Source organism: Limulus polyphemus, unplaced genomic scaffold (assembly GCF_000517525.1).
Source record: "Limulus polyphemus unplaced genomic scaffold, Limulus_polyphemus-2.1.2 Scaffold2209, whole genome shotgun sequence".
Lineage (NCBI taxonomy): Eukaryota > Metazoa > Arthropoda > Merostomata > Xiphosura > Limulidae > Limulus > Limulus polyphemus.
This window is the reverse complement of record NW_013667819.1, coordinates 45,365-62,246: the sequence shown is the minus strand read 5'-3', so window position 1 is coordinate 62,246 and position 16,882 is coordinate 45,365. Positions and strand designations below refer to the sequence as shown.

Sequence of the window (16,882 nt, the reverse complement as noted above, 5' to 3'; positions counted from 1 at the left end):
TTCTTTCTGTCTTTCTTGGTCTGTCTTTTAATGGTTCTTATAGTCTAATCCTTTTTCTCTGAATGTAGTTCTTTATTAACTTTCCTGTTTTTTATTACCCTAGTTCTAGTGCTCTAGGTTTGTGTTTTTAAACTTTTTTTTTTCATCTGTTTATTTCCTTTTTATTCAGTCTTTGAATCCTCTGTTTTTTACTCAGGACATTTTAGATTTAAACACTTCTTCATTTCTTTTGTACAGATTAGACTCATGTCCAGATTATAATCCCATTTTTTGTAGACAATTCACACATTTTAAAGTTACTTAATCCATCCTTATAACAAATTTAATCTCTATCACAAGATAATCTTCTTACAAATTCCAGACATTTTAGATTTAAACACTTCTTCATTTCTTTTGTACAGATTAGACTCATGTCCAGATTATAATCCCATTTTTTGTGGACAATTCACACATTTTAAAGTTACTTAATCCATCCTTATAACAAATTTAATCTCTATCACATGATAATCTTCTTACAAATTCCAGACATTTTAGATTTAAACACTTCTTCATTTCTTTTGTACAGATTAGACTCATGTCCAGATTATAATCCCAATGATTTAAGTGTATCAAAACCATTTTTCCCCTGTGTAAAATAAACATATTTTATCTTGTATACATTCACTATCCTCTTCACACAGCTCCTATATAATCTCTCCGATATCTCTGGATTAAAAAAAACAAACAAAAGAGTTGAATATGTAGTCACAAATGCTTTGTTGAGTTTTGTAATTTGTTTTTTACATATACTTGCACTGGTAAATTTAAACCACAAGTTTTCACCCACCTTTCATTAGGGTGTCTTCTAGATCATCTGTTTGCAAAGACTGAGATGTTGTGGTTCCAATGTCCTGATTCTTTTCCTGTGTATTTTGTTTCTCAGCCTGCTGCTGTTTCTCTTCAGGTGTGCTGAGTAGAGCGTCTGCCTGTTCCTCAGACTGTCGTGCAGCTTCTACCCGATCCATAAAAACCTGAAGGATAATAATTAATAAACACTCTAAATTATGAAAGACCATGAGAAGTAAATAATGAGAATATAACTTCAAACCCATGCAAAGGTGCAGAAAAAGAATATGAAAACCTACCGGTGGAGGAAGCTACCTATACATTTCAGAGTATAAAGAACTAAAGGATATTAAGAATGGATATAAAAATTAAAATACTTCTCAAAACTATCCTTATGAAATGTGAAATTTCAAAATTTTCTGATGCATAAAAGTATTTTTTATATTAAAATGAATATTACTTTCCATGATAAACAGGCAAGATGCAAAAAGAAAAAAAAAAGACATGAGAAAAACATTGCTTTATAAACCTTAAGACTTAATAAACAATTTGATATTTTGCATATGAAAGCATTGAATGTTTACTGATACTCTGCCAAATTTCATTAACATTTGCTTACTAATTTAAAAGTTATAGCATAAAAACTATAACAAGCACAAAATTGTTACGAGGTCTGTCTCAGGGAACAAGCCCTTGCTAAAAAAGTTAATCAAAGTCACAAGCTTGCAATGCAAAAAAAAAGGTTATAACTGTTATTTTTAAAACAATTTTAAAGAATATTCGTTTAAAATACAGTCATCACTGCAGGAATAATAATAATATATTTAAGTATCATAACCTGAAGAAAAATTCTGCTCCTCTAGATTTAATTACTAGTACTGAGTGTAGTAAGAGCACTATAAACCTATGTCACACCTCAACAAATGCTTCAACTGCTGATACTTCTTCACCATCATTCTGGGAATCAAATGATCCAACTGTTTGAGCAAAGATAAATTTTTCTCTGTTGTCTTTACAATTTTCCATCAGGTTGATCATCAGGCCTAGAGACTACAAAACAAACATATTTTCAATAAAAACCATAAATTGTTTCCCACACCACTTTATTTACTCTACAATAACATAAATAACTTACAACCTGATCTATCTAATAGTATTTAAACTTTGTCTGTAGCTGTTTTCAAAGCTGAACTCTTCATTAGTGAGAGTTCAGACCATATGCTGCAAAATAATAAAAAGTGAAAACAAAGAGCTATAATAATAAAACTCAAACAGAGAAGAAAACTCACGAGAGAAACAAGACAAGGATAACTTTATCCTCAAGAGATGATAGTTTCTTAATAAATATAAACGTATGCTCTTAGATGGGCTAAAAAAGTTAAAAAAAAGAAGCTAATTGAGAGACTCCTTGGAACTGCAAAAATAGGTAAGACTGAAATTGTTTATCACTTTTCTTTGCACATTACACTAAGTAAGTGTTACAAAATGATAAAACGTTAACTACAAAATGTTTTTTTTTAATTAAAAATTGTTGCAATAAAGTTAGAATTATTACTTTTATTTAAATTTTGAAATCTGACACTCAACAATCGAATGGTACTCACTTGCCACGGTGGGGCTAGAAATTAAATATACAGAAAACACATTTAGTAACAAATATTAATATGAGCTGTTCAAAGTTAAGCCAAGGCACAGAAATATCAGTTTGAAAATAAGTTAAACTTCTGAATACGAGTCCAACAAATGAAAAATACACGTTTAAATCTAATAACTGTTTCCTACCAGTACTAGCAGATCAAATCTCTGTTCCAGAGGCATATACTGAGGCATCTGAAGAATGCACAATAAAGCACAATCCAACAAGCCAGGGTGAGAACCTACCAGCTGGCAACCTAAGGCTAAAAAAAAAAAAGGAAAACAAATTACCACTTTCATGTTCTGATTTTTACTCAAAGTTTGTTTCTATAAATGTGATATTATTTAGCAAGATTAATAAGAGCTCTGGCCTAGAAGTAGTTCACATGTTATCATACTTAACTTGACATGTTATTTAAAAATGCTGGACTGATAAAGCCTAAAACCTGGTAGAAACTTAATTTTTGTTATTAATTTCTTAATATATGAAATTTTCCAAGAAATATACCTTGTGCATACTTACAACTTTCATGAGTTAAATTTAGAAGAACTTTCAAAAGTGATAATAAACAGGATAAAAGAGCAGCTCCTACTCCTTCAAGGTTGCTGAGAGGGATTGCCTCACTTCTAGCTGGTGTACACAAGAGTGGATGGTGAGGAATACTCACTCTGCATGCTCTTAACATTCTAACAAACACAAAAAAAAAATTATCTTCATATAAGATTTTCATTATCAGTACAAATAATTATAAGATTAATGCAAGTGCAGTTAAACATAAAAAAACTAAACATCATTTATTTTATTCGTATTGTTGTTACATCACTCATAGAATGGGCTAAATTAATATTTGCCACCGAACACTAACATAATAATAATAATCTGACTTAAAATTCTCCATTTTATATTTTTAGATGTTTATTTGTTTGAAAAATTCATACAAAGCTACACAAGGCCTATCTGCACTAGTCATCCTTAATTTTGAACTTATAGGCTAAGGGGAAACAGTTAAATAATAGCAATTTCAACTTTTGAGTTACTCTAACCAAATAGTGGGATATGACAGTCACTCTTTTAAAAAACCCATGGCCTCAAATTGCACAATAGTTTTTGCAATGGTGGGATTTAAACCGTGAACCTTGAATTCACAGACTGGGCATACTAACTTCCAGGTCATGTCAGATTCAACATTTTTTTTATATGTAATATTTCTTAAGGTTAAGGAATATTCTTAATTTTAAGTCCAAGATAATAGATACATGTTAAACCTGTGTTTTAATTGGTCTTTAAAGGGTTGTATCTTTTATTGAGTTACATCTCTAGACCTATATGAAAATTTTAAAGTTTAACTGAAAATTTTAATCTTACTTTAAAAATCAATAATGAATCAATGATTTAGAAATTGTTTAATTTTTAAAATATAACAGTCCATCATCATGTGATCATACCAATAAATGTATAAAGTATACAGTCTAACTTCAGGACAAAATCTAATTATAATGCTGGCAAGGATTCCAATGTTATTTATAAATTAAGACTAAATGAAATAGCATGTTTTTACTGTAATGGATAAATTGTTGTCTGTAAAGTTCTGCTGTCTAAACTACTCTGTAGCTCTTCATCTATGAGTAAATAAAATCTTATGCAATACACGAGTTTGAATAAATTGTTTGCAATTAGGACTAAATGAATCATCATGTTTTCACTATGCTACAAAAAATTGTCTGCAAAGTTCTGTTATAATATTATGTATACATAGCAGTGTCCTTAACAACCAAGCAACACTGATACAATTTGTTGCCCAGCTTTAAAGGCAACATTGAAAAATGTTTCATACCATGTGATGTGTTCTCGATCAATCACAGCAAAGAATTTTTGCTGGGGAGTACAATAATTGATATTAATCACTCAGTAGGTCTAAGCATTTAAATCTTCAGTGAAGCTTGGTAATCGTATTGAGCAGTGATAAACTTTTCCTTATTTTTGACTCTGTGACTATTCAACTATAAACACTTGAAGTACTTCTTTGTGACTCAGTAGTCTGTATAATAAAATAATGATTACGTAATGCTACATAATAAAAGTTGAAATTCACAGGTACTCTTTGTTTTGAAACATGATTAATTATGGTGGTACATTTGTTTAACCTCAAATATTTAGAATTCATAAAAAAAAGACTTTTCCCTGTGATGTTAAAAAATAATAAGACTACTATTCACAAATTCTTTTTTCTTCATTTCTGTTGAAATGCTACAAATTTTATTGTAAAATTTGTATTAAAAGGGTTTTTACTTTTTCATCACTTTATAGTACACCCTGCCACAGCTTATACATTTTGAATGAGCAGTGCATAGCTTTGTGTAATTTAAGTCCCTTAACTTTTCTACATAAGATGGAGATGAGCCTGATTTAATCCTGGAACTTCTTGGCATGCACACGTAATCAATTTTACAGATGCAATAAACTATTTATGTTTCAAGATTGTTGACAGAATCAAATGTGGCACACTACAAAGATTAAGGAAAAATAACTATTAGACAGACAGCACCAAATATCTTTTACAAACCAGACCTCTGGTACGTAACACAGGATAACATTAAAGCTTAACAGAGCAAAACTAATCGGCTTGAAACATGACAATATCAAAGCCATTTAATGACAATATCCCCAACATATCTGACACATAATGATAATACAGTCAGTTAATGGCAATATTTACTGTTTGACTTATTATAGACATGACCATACCAGAGCTGGTTAGTAACAATACTGTTATATTAATCTGAGTAATAAGAGAATATCAGAGCTGGTTAGTGACAATACTGATTTAGTAATCTGAGTAACACAACCATACCAGAGCTGGTTAGTGATAATATTGATTTATTATGCTAAGTAATACAAGAATACCACAGCTGGTTAGTGACAATACTGATTTATTAAGCTAGGTAATACAATAATACCACAGCTGGTTAGTGACAATACTGATTTATTAAGCTAGGTAATACAATAATACCACAGCTGGTTAGTGACAATACTGATTTATTAAGCTAGGTAATACAAGAATACCAGAGCTGGTTAGTGACAATACTGATTTATTAAGCTAGGTAATACAAGAATACCAGAGCTGGTTAGTGACAATACTGATTTATCAATCTGAGTAACACAATATAACAGTATTGTCAAACTTACTAACATAGGAATTTTGTATTTTATCAGGTGACGTATATGAATGTTGATAATCAAGCATATCTCCTTAGCTATAAGGAATCAACTTTGGTATCATCATGTGTAAGGTAAGCCAAACATTATTATCATTAACCAGATTTGGTATTCGTGTGTGTTACTCAAATCAATAAAACAGTTTTGTTACTAACCAGCTGTGGTATGGTTGTGTTACTCAGATTGATAAATCAGTATTGTCACTAACCAGCTCTGGTATTTTAATTTGAGTAACACAACCATACCAGTGATAATACTGATTTATTATGCTAAGTAATACAAGAATACCACAGCTGGTTAGTGACTATACTGATTTATTAACATCTATATATTCACATAATCTTAAAAGATAAACATAAAAACTTCCATTCACTGGTTTTATCAATTTAACAAACGTCAGAATAATCTCACAAACTAATGAATTTAATTCTTTAACCAACTTATTACCTGTTTTCAGTAACAAGTTTATTTTAAATTTGCTTTGAGGATGTTAATAGCAGTAGTTAAGTAAATAATTTGGTATATCAGTATTTAAGTTTACAACTTTAACTTCTCTTGACAGACTTTGAATTTTCTTGAAATATAGTATGCAAATGTATCATGTAAAAACATGTGAAATATAGATTGATAATAAGATAAACACAGCAAAAGTATAAGATTATAAACGGTGAAAAGCAGGCATGTCAAGTTTCTCTAACAAAATACGACATACTGAATGGTTGCCACAGTGAATAATCATTGTATTAAAACCATGGTATTTTATTTTTTGAAACTTAACAAAACTATTAAAGAAATATTAGGTGTCAAACTTGTTAACAAGGTACCCTCTTTTTAGAAAATAAAAGTTTTTAGACAGCTTGACTGGGTAATGTTATATTAGGTGTCATGTGACTCAAAATGATCATATACACGTAAGATATCAGATTAAAAATCATCAAAGCAGTATTAGAATATCTGAAAGCAGATGAAACATTTACAAAGACAAAATTACAGAAATATATCATCTCTGGGGTAATTTGAAGAACTCACATTTTCTAAAACTCGAAGACATCGATCTATCTTTCGTATCCTATCCAACTGGACATCCTCTGTATGTTGCAATGGTTCTTGTGGATCAAAATATGCTACACATGTTTTAACTGAAAGAAAATATTCTTTTTATCAATTAAAAATTATTTCAATATCCACACTCTAATACATTAAAAAAATAATGTACTCTGCATTTTTTTTCTTGTTCGCATCAGTTTGAGAAAATATAAAGTGATCATGGTTCATATTTTGCTATGCTACAATAAGAATCAAATTTCAAGAATCTTATTACAACTAAAGAATGCTGATATTTGTTGATGCTTTCTAAAACTGGTAATCAAATTCCAAATTCATCAAAATTAAAAATGTAGTGTTTATTTAGCCCTCCCTAATTTTTAACTTATAGACAAGAAGCAGCAAGTCAACACTATCAACTGCCACCTCTCAGATTACTCTTTACCAATGAAGAGTGGGATTGACCATCACATTATTATGTCCTCATGGCTGAAAGGGTGACCATGGTGATGGGTTTCCATCTTGCAACCCTCAGAGTGAGTCTATTGCCCTAACCACTAGGTAATGCCATGCAGCAGTATGTAATGACTAACATGTCTTAACATAGTTATAATCACATCTTGTTATCAGTTTAAAATTTTTTAATCATAAACTTCTTCCATTGGAGTGAAACACTAATAACTTACGAAGAAAGTGACCATCACTCTATTTTCTCAATCATTCTTTTCACTTGTGAAACAAAAAATATTTGCAGTGAACAATATTACTTATCACACCTGTGTCCACTATATGATCAAGGCCTCCAAGGGTTCGAATGTCCTCTTTAAACCATTCACCAGCTTTTCGGGAAGACAAACTCAAGAGTGTTTCTGTAGCTAAATTCCCAGTCTGCAAAACAAAAAGTAAATAAAAAAAAAACACTTAGCTATTAAAAATCTTTAAACATGTTTACTTATGTTCAACGAAATACATATAAATCTTGGTAGAACATTTAACATTCAACATTTTTTTTATATTATCAAAGTAATTATTTGTATAATGTTCTACACTGTACCCAATCACAGAGCTCAATTATATTTTGTTCTCATGAAATTTATTACTTTCGTAATTTACTTGTTTAATAAACTCTGTAAACAACTCGTTAATAAAGAACATTATTTTATTTTTCCACATTTCACTGAAAGTTAATTCTGCTTTATAGATATCTACTACTTTTTACTCAATAAAAAATACCTTACATTAATTTTGTCTAAACTCAGATGTTTTGCATGTCCTTTGAGCTTCATTTGTTCACAAAGCTGTACAACTTTCTCTCGGTTTTTAGACACTTGCACTCTGCCAGAAAGGGCATCTCCATCTTCAGAGGAGCTCTGTGACATAAGCTCTAGATCAACATCTTCAAGGTCAGTTTCCAGAAGTTGCAGCATCAGTGAAAGTGATCCAGCATCCAGATCTATGGTGAGTCGGTCCTGGCTGAGAATAAATAGGAGAGTGGCTGTGCACAGTGCAAGGTTCTGTGGGTAAATAAACAGTAAAAATGATATAATGCCTGCTTGAATAACTATTAATACATTTATTATAATTACAATCATCTAACAGTACTATAGCAGTACTAACAATTTATAATGTTTACACTGTACAGCTTACTGTAGCAAATAATGATACAGCAATTTTTGTATTCTTCAAAATTGTTGATTATATGCATACAATACATAGTTTACATTAAAATGGTCACCTGTTCACCACAGTTATTATATTTTATGATGCAAACTGGGAGTCACAAAATTGGGATATGAATTTTGCATGTGTACTTATTTGTGTTAGAATCTTGTATATTTCTTTTTTAAAACAGATAACATAAACACTAGTAACAAAGAACTATTTATCACAAAATGTCAAACGACTTAATGTCTATATGATGATTATCCAAGATGGTATTATGGTATATCACAATTAATCAATCATACATTATATGTTGGATAGTAAAAACATATGCTTCAAGCTCAGTATATTAATAAATAATGGAGCTGAGAAATTAATAGAATTTGCTAACTGATTAATTATATGGCTCTTGAATCAATTACATTAAACTAATCAATTATTCTCACACAAGATTTGGATAGTTGGAATAATCATGAATAGTAATAATCGTACACACTGATTTCAATTAGTTCATTAAATTTCAAAAATTTTGACACTGATTGATTAAGCTGAACAACTTTGAATTAATTAAAAATAATAATTACAAAAATTAAAAAAGCATGTGTGAATTGTGTGTGTGTGTTCCTTAACTCTCAACACAATACTATAATAAACACACCCATGACAATCTACTCTTATTACCAATAATATCAAGCAAACCTCTTAATAATAAACTACATATTAACTCATAAAATCAAGTGCTCTTTAGAAGTTATTCTGGACACATTCAAGTACTATCAACCCAATTATGTAATGTAAATATAAATAATTCACAACCAGAAGCAGATAAATTAGAGAAATGAGTCTGAAGAAAAAACTAAAGTTGTGGTAATTCAAGAATTCTGCAATACCCAGAGAGTCAAGGACCTAGTATATGTATATGTCTGCAAGTCGAACAAAATAGACAAGACTCTCAGTGCAAAGCTGAAGCAATAATAAACACCTTATTTAATGAAGAAAACAGTAATCAATGGTACAGATAGAGGGCAATTGTTTAGTTGTTCAAGTTAAAAGAGAAACAAACAAATTAACTATATTTAATGAAACAAAAATTAAAATAAACTTTGCTTTGGAATAGACTGAAACTGTCTGACTGACTGGATGATCAAAAAGAGAGGTAATATGATTTACAGAACAGGTTCCACAAAGACAGTTAAAAACCAGGACGAGTTTTGCCTCTTCCAAGTCAGAAAATGTTTAATAGCATCAAAACTGTATTTACAATTAACATTCTCTCTTAGCTGACCAATCAGAATACTGAATCATAAGAAACCAGAAATATCTCTTCTTCATGTGACAGATGTAGTGGAGACCCTATACACAAGATGAAGTAGGACATTACAACAATGATTCCAATGTGTGTGCAGGAGGGTGCAATATTGCTGAAAGGGGTGTGTGGTATATCTTAGTATAGTCTTGAAATAAACTGGTTATCATGATTAATAAAATTTTAAGATGACCAATAATGGGGTTCAGAAACTGGATAGATTACTGACCTATATTCTTAGATTAAGAGAAGTGGGCGAAACAAGGAAGGATGGTTGTAATTAAGGTAAGCATAGGATAAAAAAAAGGTTGCAAGCTGCTGCACTATAATTATCCCACGAAACACCATATGAAGTTTCTAGACTTTTCTTCTTATAGCTATAGGTTGTCTTGACATTATCTATATTATAGCACTAATTTTTTACTTTTGTTTTAAATTATTATGAAACACTAAATAACCAAAAGTGCTCAATGCAGTAACATTGCACATAACTAGTAGCACAAATAACTGACAGTGAAATGGTTACAGAATATATGTTTATTGTAAACTTTAGCATTTCATAGATATGTAAATACACACTAAAAAAAAAGAGAAGGAAGTTTCTTTAAGACAGCAACTGGTTTTAAGTCAAAGAAAATTAACTTTATTGTGCCAATTTTTTTTATTTTAAACAAACTAACATAAACAGAACTATATTTTAGTTGAACAACTGCTTTTATATGAATACAAAAATGCTTATCACTTAAGTTATTCTCAAATTCTATTCTTTGGAGAATATTCTAGAAATGCTTAATTTTATATTATAAACTACTAATGACACATATAAAAGATGAATCCCCAAAACAAAATTCATCAAAAACAGATCCAATTTGACAGTAATATTATTAAACATGCATTATAAAAACAAAGAATATTGAAGAATATTTTCAAAGATGTAGGGAAAATGTCACTTTTACTGAATTTTTGTTCTTGTGCATCTTACTATCTATCTATATACTACTAAAACTCTGAGATTGTTTGCTTGTCTGTAATTAAATACAGCAAAAATGGTGCATAATATGAGAATAGAAATATTAAGAGAATATGAGAAATGAGCATAGAAACAGAATAAAACAAGTTTCATTAAAATCAGGCCAAGGGTTACCGAGTTAGAGTCATTTTTCGGGTCACTTTTATGAAAATTTCTAGCATGAGTAATTTTACATCACACTACCATTCATGCTCTTTACGAAACTTCTTCGTTCAGATCTATTTCCCTATTTCATCAAAAGATGGCAACGTAAGCACAACAACTTTAAGATGCTTATCATTAAACAACATACAAGCACATGTAACGTATAGTGTGTGATATGTAAACCATAGTTACATTAAAATACTTTTGTCAACTTCGCTGGTCATTGAAAATGAATTTGACACTGTAATGTAATTTTCATAAGCTGTTTTGTTTTGTGAAGCATTAATTAGAACCAAACATGCCATTGAATGCAGCATTTAGGTGTTGTGCTGACTTACGAAAGTATCCCATACATCTATCTATCTTCTATATACTACTAAAACTCTGAGATTGTTTGTTTGTTTGCTTGTCTGTAATTAAATACACCAAAAATGGCACACAATAGCACCATATTTGTAAGAATATGGTACCCCCCTAAAATGAGAATAGAAACAGAATAAAACAAGTTTAGTTAAAATCGGGCCACGGGTTACCAAGTTAGTGCTGTTTTTTTGGGACACTTTTATGAAAATTTCTAGCATGAGTAGAATAATTGAGTAGAGTAATTTTACATCACACTACCGTTCACACTCTTTACAAAACTTTTTCATTAAAATCTATTTCCCTGTCAATGTTCCTATCTTCATTAAAAGATGTAAGATGACAAAAACAAGATCTTGAAGAATTTCTCAATAATGTGCCTTGGTTATGGTAGGTAAGGAAATGAGAAAATTTTCTCAGTCAAAAAATTATTCACTGTGAGACAGTGAGAAAGATTTTTCATTTGGTGAGTTTCATAGTGTATCAGTTATCAAGTTTTGCTGTTTCTTGCAGTAATTTGAGCAAGTAAGTATAAGATGTTTTTTTGAAATAGCATTGTTTGGTTTTTTATAGCAATTACGTTCTAATAAACCAGGAATAACATTACTATTACCTGTTATTTCTTATTTTCAGGCATTTTGAATCAACTGTGAATAAGATTTGTTCATCACAATACCTGAAAACTCTGACTTCACTTTTCTGGAAAATGAAATGGTCTTTCCTTTTACTCCTGATCAACAATCAAATATCTTTTCTTCAATTATGAATAACATGAATAGATTGAAATATTTAATTAAATTATCTCAAAATAAACCTTCATTTCGGTGCAATATTTAAATTAGCTTGAATTCTTCATGACCTCTGAATAGTGGGTGATCCAATCGGTTATGGGTGGTCTAGTATTCAATAATTTTGACAATGAAACTTTCAAATGGTTCATTTTTAGTTATATGGTATTGGCTATGCACAACAAGTGAAAGATCCACACTACCACATATTAATGAGGGTTAATCTACATTTTATAAATATTGTATTCCAGGTCCTATGATATTTTCGAAACTACTTTATTCATACAAAATCTGATGACCATGATTATATGTTATTGCTCACCATTACAATTTCCATTTTAACAAACTTCAATGAATGATAGAGGGGTCATATTTTGAGAAATTTCTATGTATCTTTCACTGTACATGGACATCAGCTTCCAAGACCACATTAAAGTAAACAAAAGTTCACAGCTTCACTGGGGTACTTGCTGTGATTCAAGTTTCTTTGCCATCTTTCTCATGAAAGTAGAGGTAGATTTTGAATTGTGGCTGGAAGCTTGAGTGTTTTTGTCAACTTACACCAATGACTTCTTGGGTCAGAGGGTTCTCTTTCATAACCACAGTCTTTATTTGGAAGACTGGCTTAGGATATGATTTTGAGCACATTGCTGTATTAAACACTTTGCTCTATGAGTATGTTTTTTTCCATGCAGGTCATTGAAGACTCCTTTCTTTGAAAGTGTGGTGTCCTTTGCCTTTACCCTATCAAGAAACTCACTTTATGTATACCCTTCCCCAGAATGATGGGGAGTGACAATGATGGGAGTCATCTATAAAATGGTCATGACTTTTTTGTGAACCAAATATATATATTAAGCATGTCATCTGTGATGCCATGACTTGCATCAGCAGAACCATACCACTGTGTTGACATATGCAAATTGTTCTTATAAAATGTAATTCACCCAATTCAGTAAACTTTCACGTATATCACAAGATTGGATTTATGTTTATACAGCAGTGCTATACACAATTCACATACACCAATATTTGCTACTGTTTCATTATCACCTAAAGCTACAAACAAATAACCAATATGGAGAAAACACTATTTGTGTGTCACTAGAGTTTGAAGCACGGCATTTTCAACGTCATAAAAGATAACAGTAATAACATTGCCAGATGATGGTAAAAAAAAGAAAATAATAGCTAAATCATATATAATAAAAAGAATTAGGGGTAAATACAAAAAATGAGACTGGTCCATTTACAAGAAAAAACATTTTTTCTATACTTACTTGTATATTCAATAAAATTGGTTTATTGATAAATATGACTTGAAAAAATGTTCAACAATCTATATCTCATATTTAATTTTGAAATGCAGTTATGTTGGATTCTATTTTTATATAACTGTATTGCAATGTCAAAGTACTTTTAAATCTAAACTGATGCTTGAATAAAACAAACTACAAATGATCTATTATGATGTAATTACCCTAGAAGCACAAAAAAATCTCTCAGACCAAAAGAATTGCTCAATTAAGGTGTTTATACAATAGCCATATATATGAAAGAAAAATGAGATGAACACCTTACATTTTTTTTCTACTAAATACGAAGTAAAAGCATCACTTATAATAATACTGTTCTATCATAGTTCGTTTTTAAGTCCAATTATAAAAAAAAAGAACATAAATATAGCTTTTTAGCTGCTGTTATGATGTAAATAAAAATATGAGTTTTAATGAAGAGCATACATAAGCTTTGGCCATCCTGAAATTCGGACTAACCATTTCATCATCTTTGTTAAAATTATAGCTGTAATATATTATTTGTTGTTAAACAAGAAAACACACACTGAAGACTTGCAAACAGTTAGCATTATATAATGAATCATTCTCAAATAACTTATATGATATTCAATATCCTTTGATTATGATCATATCAATGCCTCGTTTGACAGGCCAAAAAACCTCAAAAATTTCTGTTTTATATATGATTATCAAGTGAAATACAAATTATTATTTTATGTGCCAAAAAAATTTAATTTCAAGATGATGAATGACAAACCAGTTAAATTTAAGTATACCATTAACATATGCAGTAACATCATGGAACAGTTAGGTAGCTTTTCACATGTAGTAAAGTTAGACTGGACTTATAATCTGGCTTTGGCATGGTTTTGGAATAACTATTTGTATAAAATAAGGCTATCTTTAACACCACAGTTTTGAGTCACTTTTACAACCAGATATTCTATTGTCAACCACCAGAATAAAAAATATTTTTTAGGTATATCTGTCACTTTTAGTTACTATTGTTGTACTACCTTACTATTATTTCCTTTTGTACTTCATAGACATTATGCATCTGACTAACTCTTGTGTACTATTACTTACCACGGCATTTCGGTTATGTATGCTCAATTTATTTTTGAAACATGATACACTTATTTGACAGCTTTATATACACATACACACAGTTGAACTTACTGGCTCTGTGGGAGCATCCATTAAGGCACTGAAGATCTTGGGAGCAGTTCCGTGGGCACGAATATGAATTCTAAAGGAGGGAACCATACACTTGGTGGCGAGGCTGAGAACACTGAAATTTAGAGAAAAAAAAAGTTTTAGTTGAAATGGTTGATCAGTAAAATAACTGTATCAAAATTCATTTTTCTATATCTCATTCCAGAATTATTTCCTAATTACCCCCCCTATCTATTAGCTGACAATAAAACACAGGTTATCATGATATATAGTAATAATAACATTTCAATACACAATAAAAACACCACTGCAGGAACAAGCTAACTAAATAATAAAATATCACAAGCTACTTTAACTACAATCTCTTGAAACTTTATTCTTATTCACACTGGACTTCATCGCAAGTTTATGAGAGGATGTACATATATTTGGCTAACCAAAAAGCAGCTTTGAATAAAAAGCCAAGTTGCTTGGTTAGCCCATAGAATAGTTTTTTAAATAAAGAAAGCTATTAACTTGGCTATCTCATATACCAGTTTAGCATGTAACCCCCCCCCCCCCTTAAAAAAATATATATAGAGGAAGCCAAGTTATTCTGCTACATGATGCAGAAAAACAGCCTTTTTTGGCTACTCTACAAGACTGATGTAGTTTTTAACACTTTGTCTTCAAAAACATTATTTGTCAAATTACCATAATTTTCAGATTTTGACAGTTTCTAAATGATGGTACCAATTTACATCTTAATTTCCTAATGTTGGTACAATGTTGTAGGTTCCAAAGACAGTGTGCAAACCTACATATTTCTTTATCTCAAAAGTCCAGCCAAATTCTATCCTTACACTCCAATAAAGTTAAAACTGAGTCTTGAGGCATTTGTGATGCAATAGCCTAGTTGCTTAAAGCATCTGAACATCATGTTTGGTTGAGAGTTTAAATCATGCCCAGTCTCAAATTCACTTCTTTTATGGCCACTTTTTCAATAGAGTTCATAACTGATATTTTTTTAATTAAGTAAATGCAGCTTGGTTATAATATTATTCTTTCTAATTTAATAGTTTAACTTAACTCTTAATTTTACCTTAAACATCTTGTTCCAATTCCATTAACAAACTGAAGACCTTCTAAGAGATATTCTACATCATCATTGAATTCCTGTGTTTCACCAAACTCATGACATTGGTGGGCTTTCTTCACATTCTTGACTACAGTATACAGCTGAAAGAGCAATCAAGAACTATCTGTATTAATAATTTTTTAAAGTGTGTACATTTAAGCTTTACCACATATTAAAACACACGCATAAGCTAAGTATGCCTTCAGTATCTACTCTTTATGAAAAATAGTTATGATGTATTGATGGAATGTGATAATGGTTGAACATTACCTCTTTAACTTTCCGTGGACATTTGTAAGAAGTGACAGGATCATGCCATGGTCTGGCTGGATGATGTACCAGTCTGGTTAAGACTGTTTGCATCTCTGGTACTTCTTCAAACTCTTTTACTAGTTGTGGTTTCTTGAAATTCTCATCCTAATGAATAAAACATTCTTTTATTAAAGAAAACATAAGAAGGAATGTTACCTAGATACACAAAAGGTAGACTGACTTTTTAACTTTTGAATCTGAAAGAATTTAACAGTAAAACCTGCAATAATTTGTTCAAGTACACACAATTTTTATTACTACCAAGTTTCCTCATGCTTTTTGTTTTATTATTGTTTAGACTGGAGTATGAAAAACACAAAAAGTAAAAGAAAGGAAAATAGAGAGTGCACGTTCTAATAAATACTCAATTAATTCCTTTGTGTAATACTTTACTATCATACCATAGAAGTAATTCCATGTATGATTTGTTAAAATTATTGAGTAAGTAATTTAGATGTAAATAGTTGAAACGTAATTAATTTTTACGTGTTAATTCAGTGACTGCTTCTCAAATCTACTTACCAATGGGATAAAACACAGCTGGTTTAAGAAAAAGCGTGATAAGTATATGAATGAAAGCGGTTGGGTTTAAAATTTTATTATTATTATTTTTTAAATAATTTTAATTTAGTTCTGAGGATGGAACAGTTTAATTACAGGTATGATTTCTCTGTCTGTACCTGTTTTTTCAGCAATTCTTCAAACTAGGACTATTGAATTTGGTTAGAAAAAATCCAGTGGCATGTATGTCAACTTGCATAGCTGTTATGCGAGATATACAAATATATATAAGTTCTGGTTTATTCTATTTCACTAAATATATACACTATTTTATTATCATATATATATATATGTATTTGGTAGGGCAAATAGGATTTTAGGTTGTATCTATAGAAATACTGAATACAAGTCTAAAGAGGTTATACTTTCATTGTACAGGTCACTGGTTAGGCCATATTTGGAATATT

At 30.4% G+C, this 16,882-nt stretch overlaps 1 protein-coding gene across 1 annotated transcript in view; it reads right to left on the bottom strand.

Moving 5' to 3' along the window:
* LOC106466267 (wings apart-like protein homolog) overlaps positions 1 to 16,882 on the bottom strand; it is a 43,293-nt gene that overhangs the window by 6,421 nt on the left and 19,990 nt on the right. Inside the window, exons 5-14 of the mRNA XM_022394240.1 lie at positions 15,873 to 16,019; positions 15,567 to 15,703; positions 14,489 to 14,600; positions 7,960 to 8,235; positions 7,498 to 7,609; positions 6,669 to 6,816; positions 2,984 to 3,204; positions 2,608 to 2,723; positions 1,741 to 1,875; positions 827 to 1,010 (exon numbers count right to left, since the gene is read on the bottom strand). Coding sequence (XP_022249948.1) covers positions 827 to 1,010; positions 1,741 to 1,875; positions 2,608 to 2,723; positions 2,984 to 3,204; positions 6,669 to 6,816; positions 7,498 to 7,609; positions 7,960 to 8,235; positions 14,489 to 14,600; positions 15,567 to 15,703; positions 15,873 to 16,019 — 1,588 coding nt within the window. The remainder of the gene's footprint in view (positions 1 to 826; positions 1,011 to 1,740; positions 1,876 to 2,607; positions 2,724 to 2,983; positions 3,205 to 6,668; positions 6,817 to 7,497; positions 7,610 to 7,959; positions 8,236 to 14,488; positions 14,601 to 15,566; positions 15,704 to 15,872; positions 16,020 to 16,882) is intronic.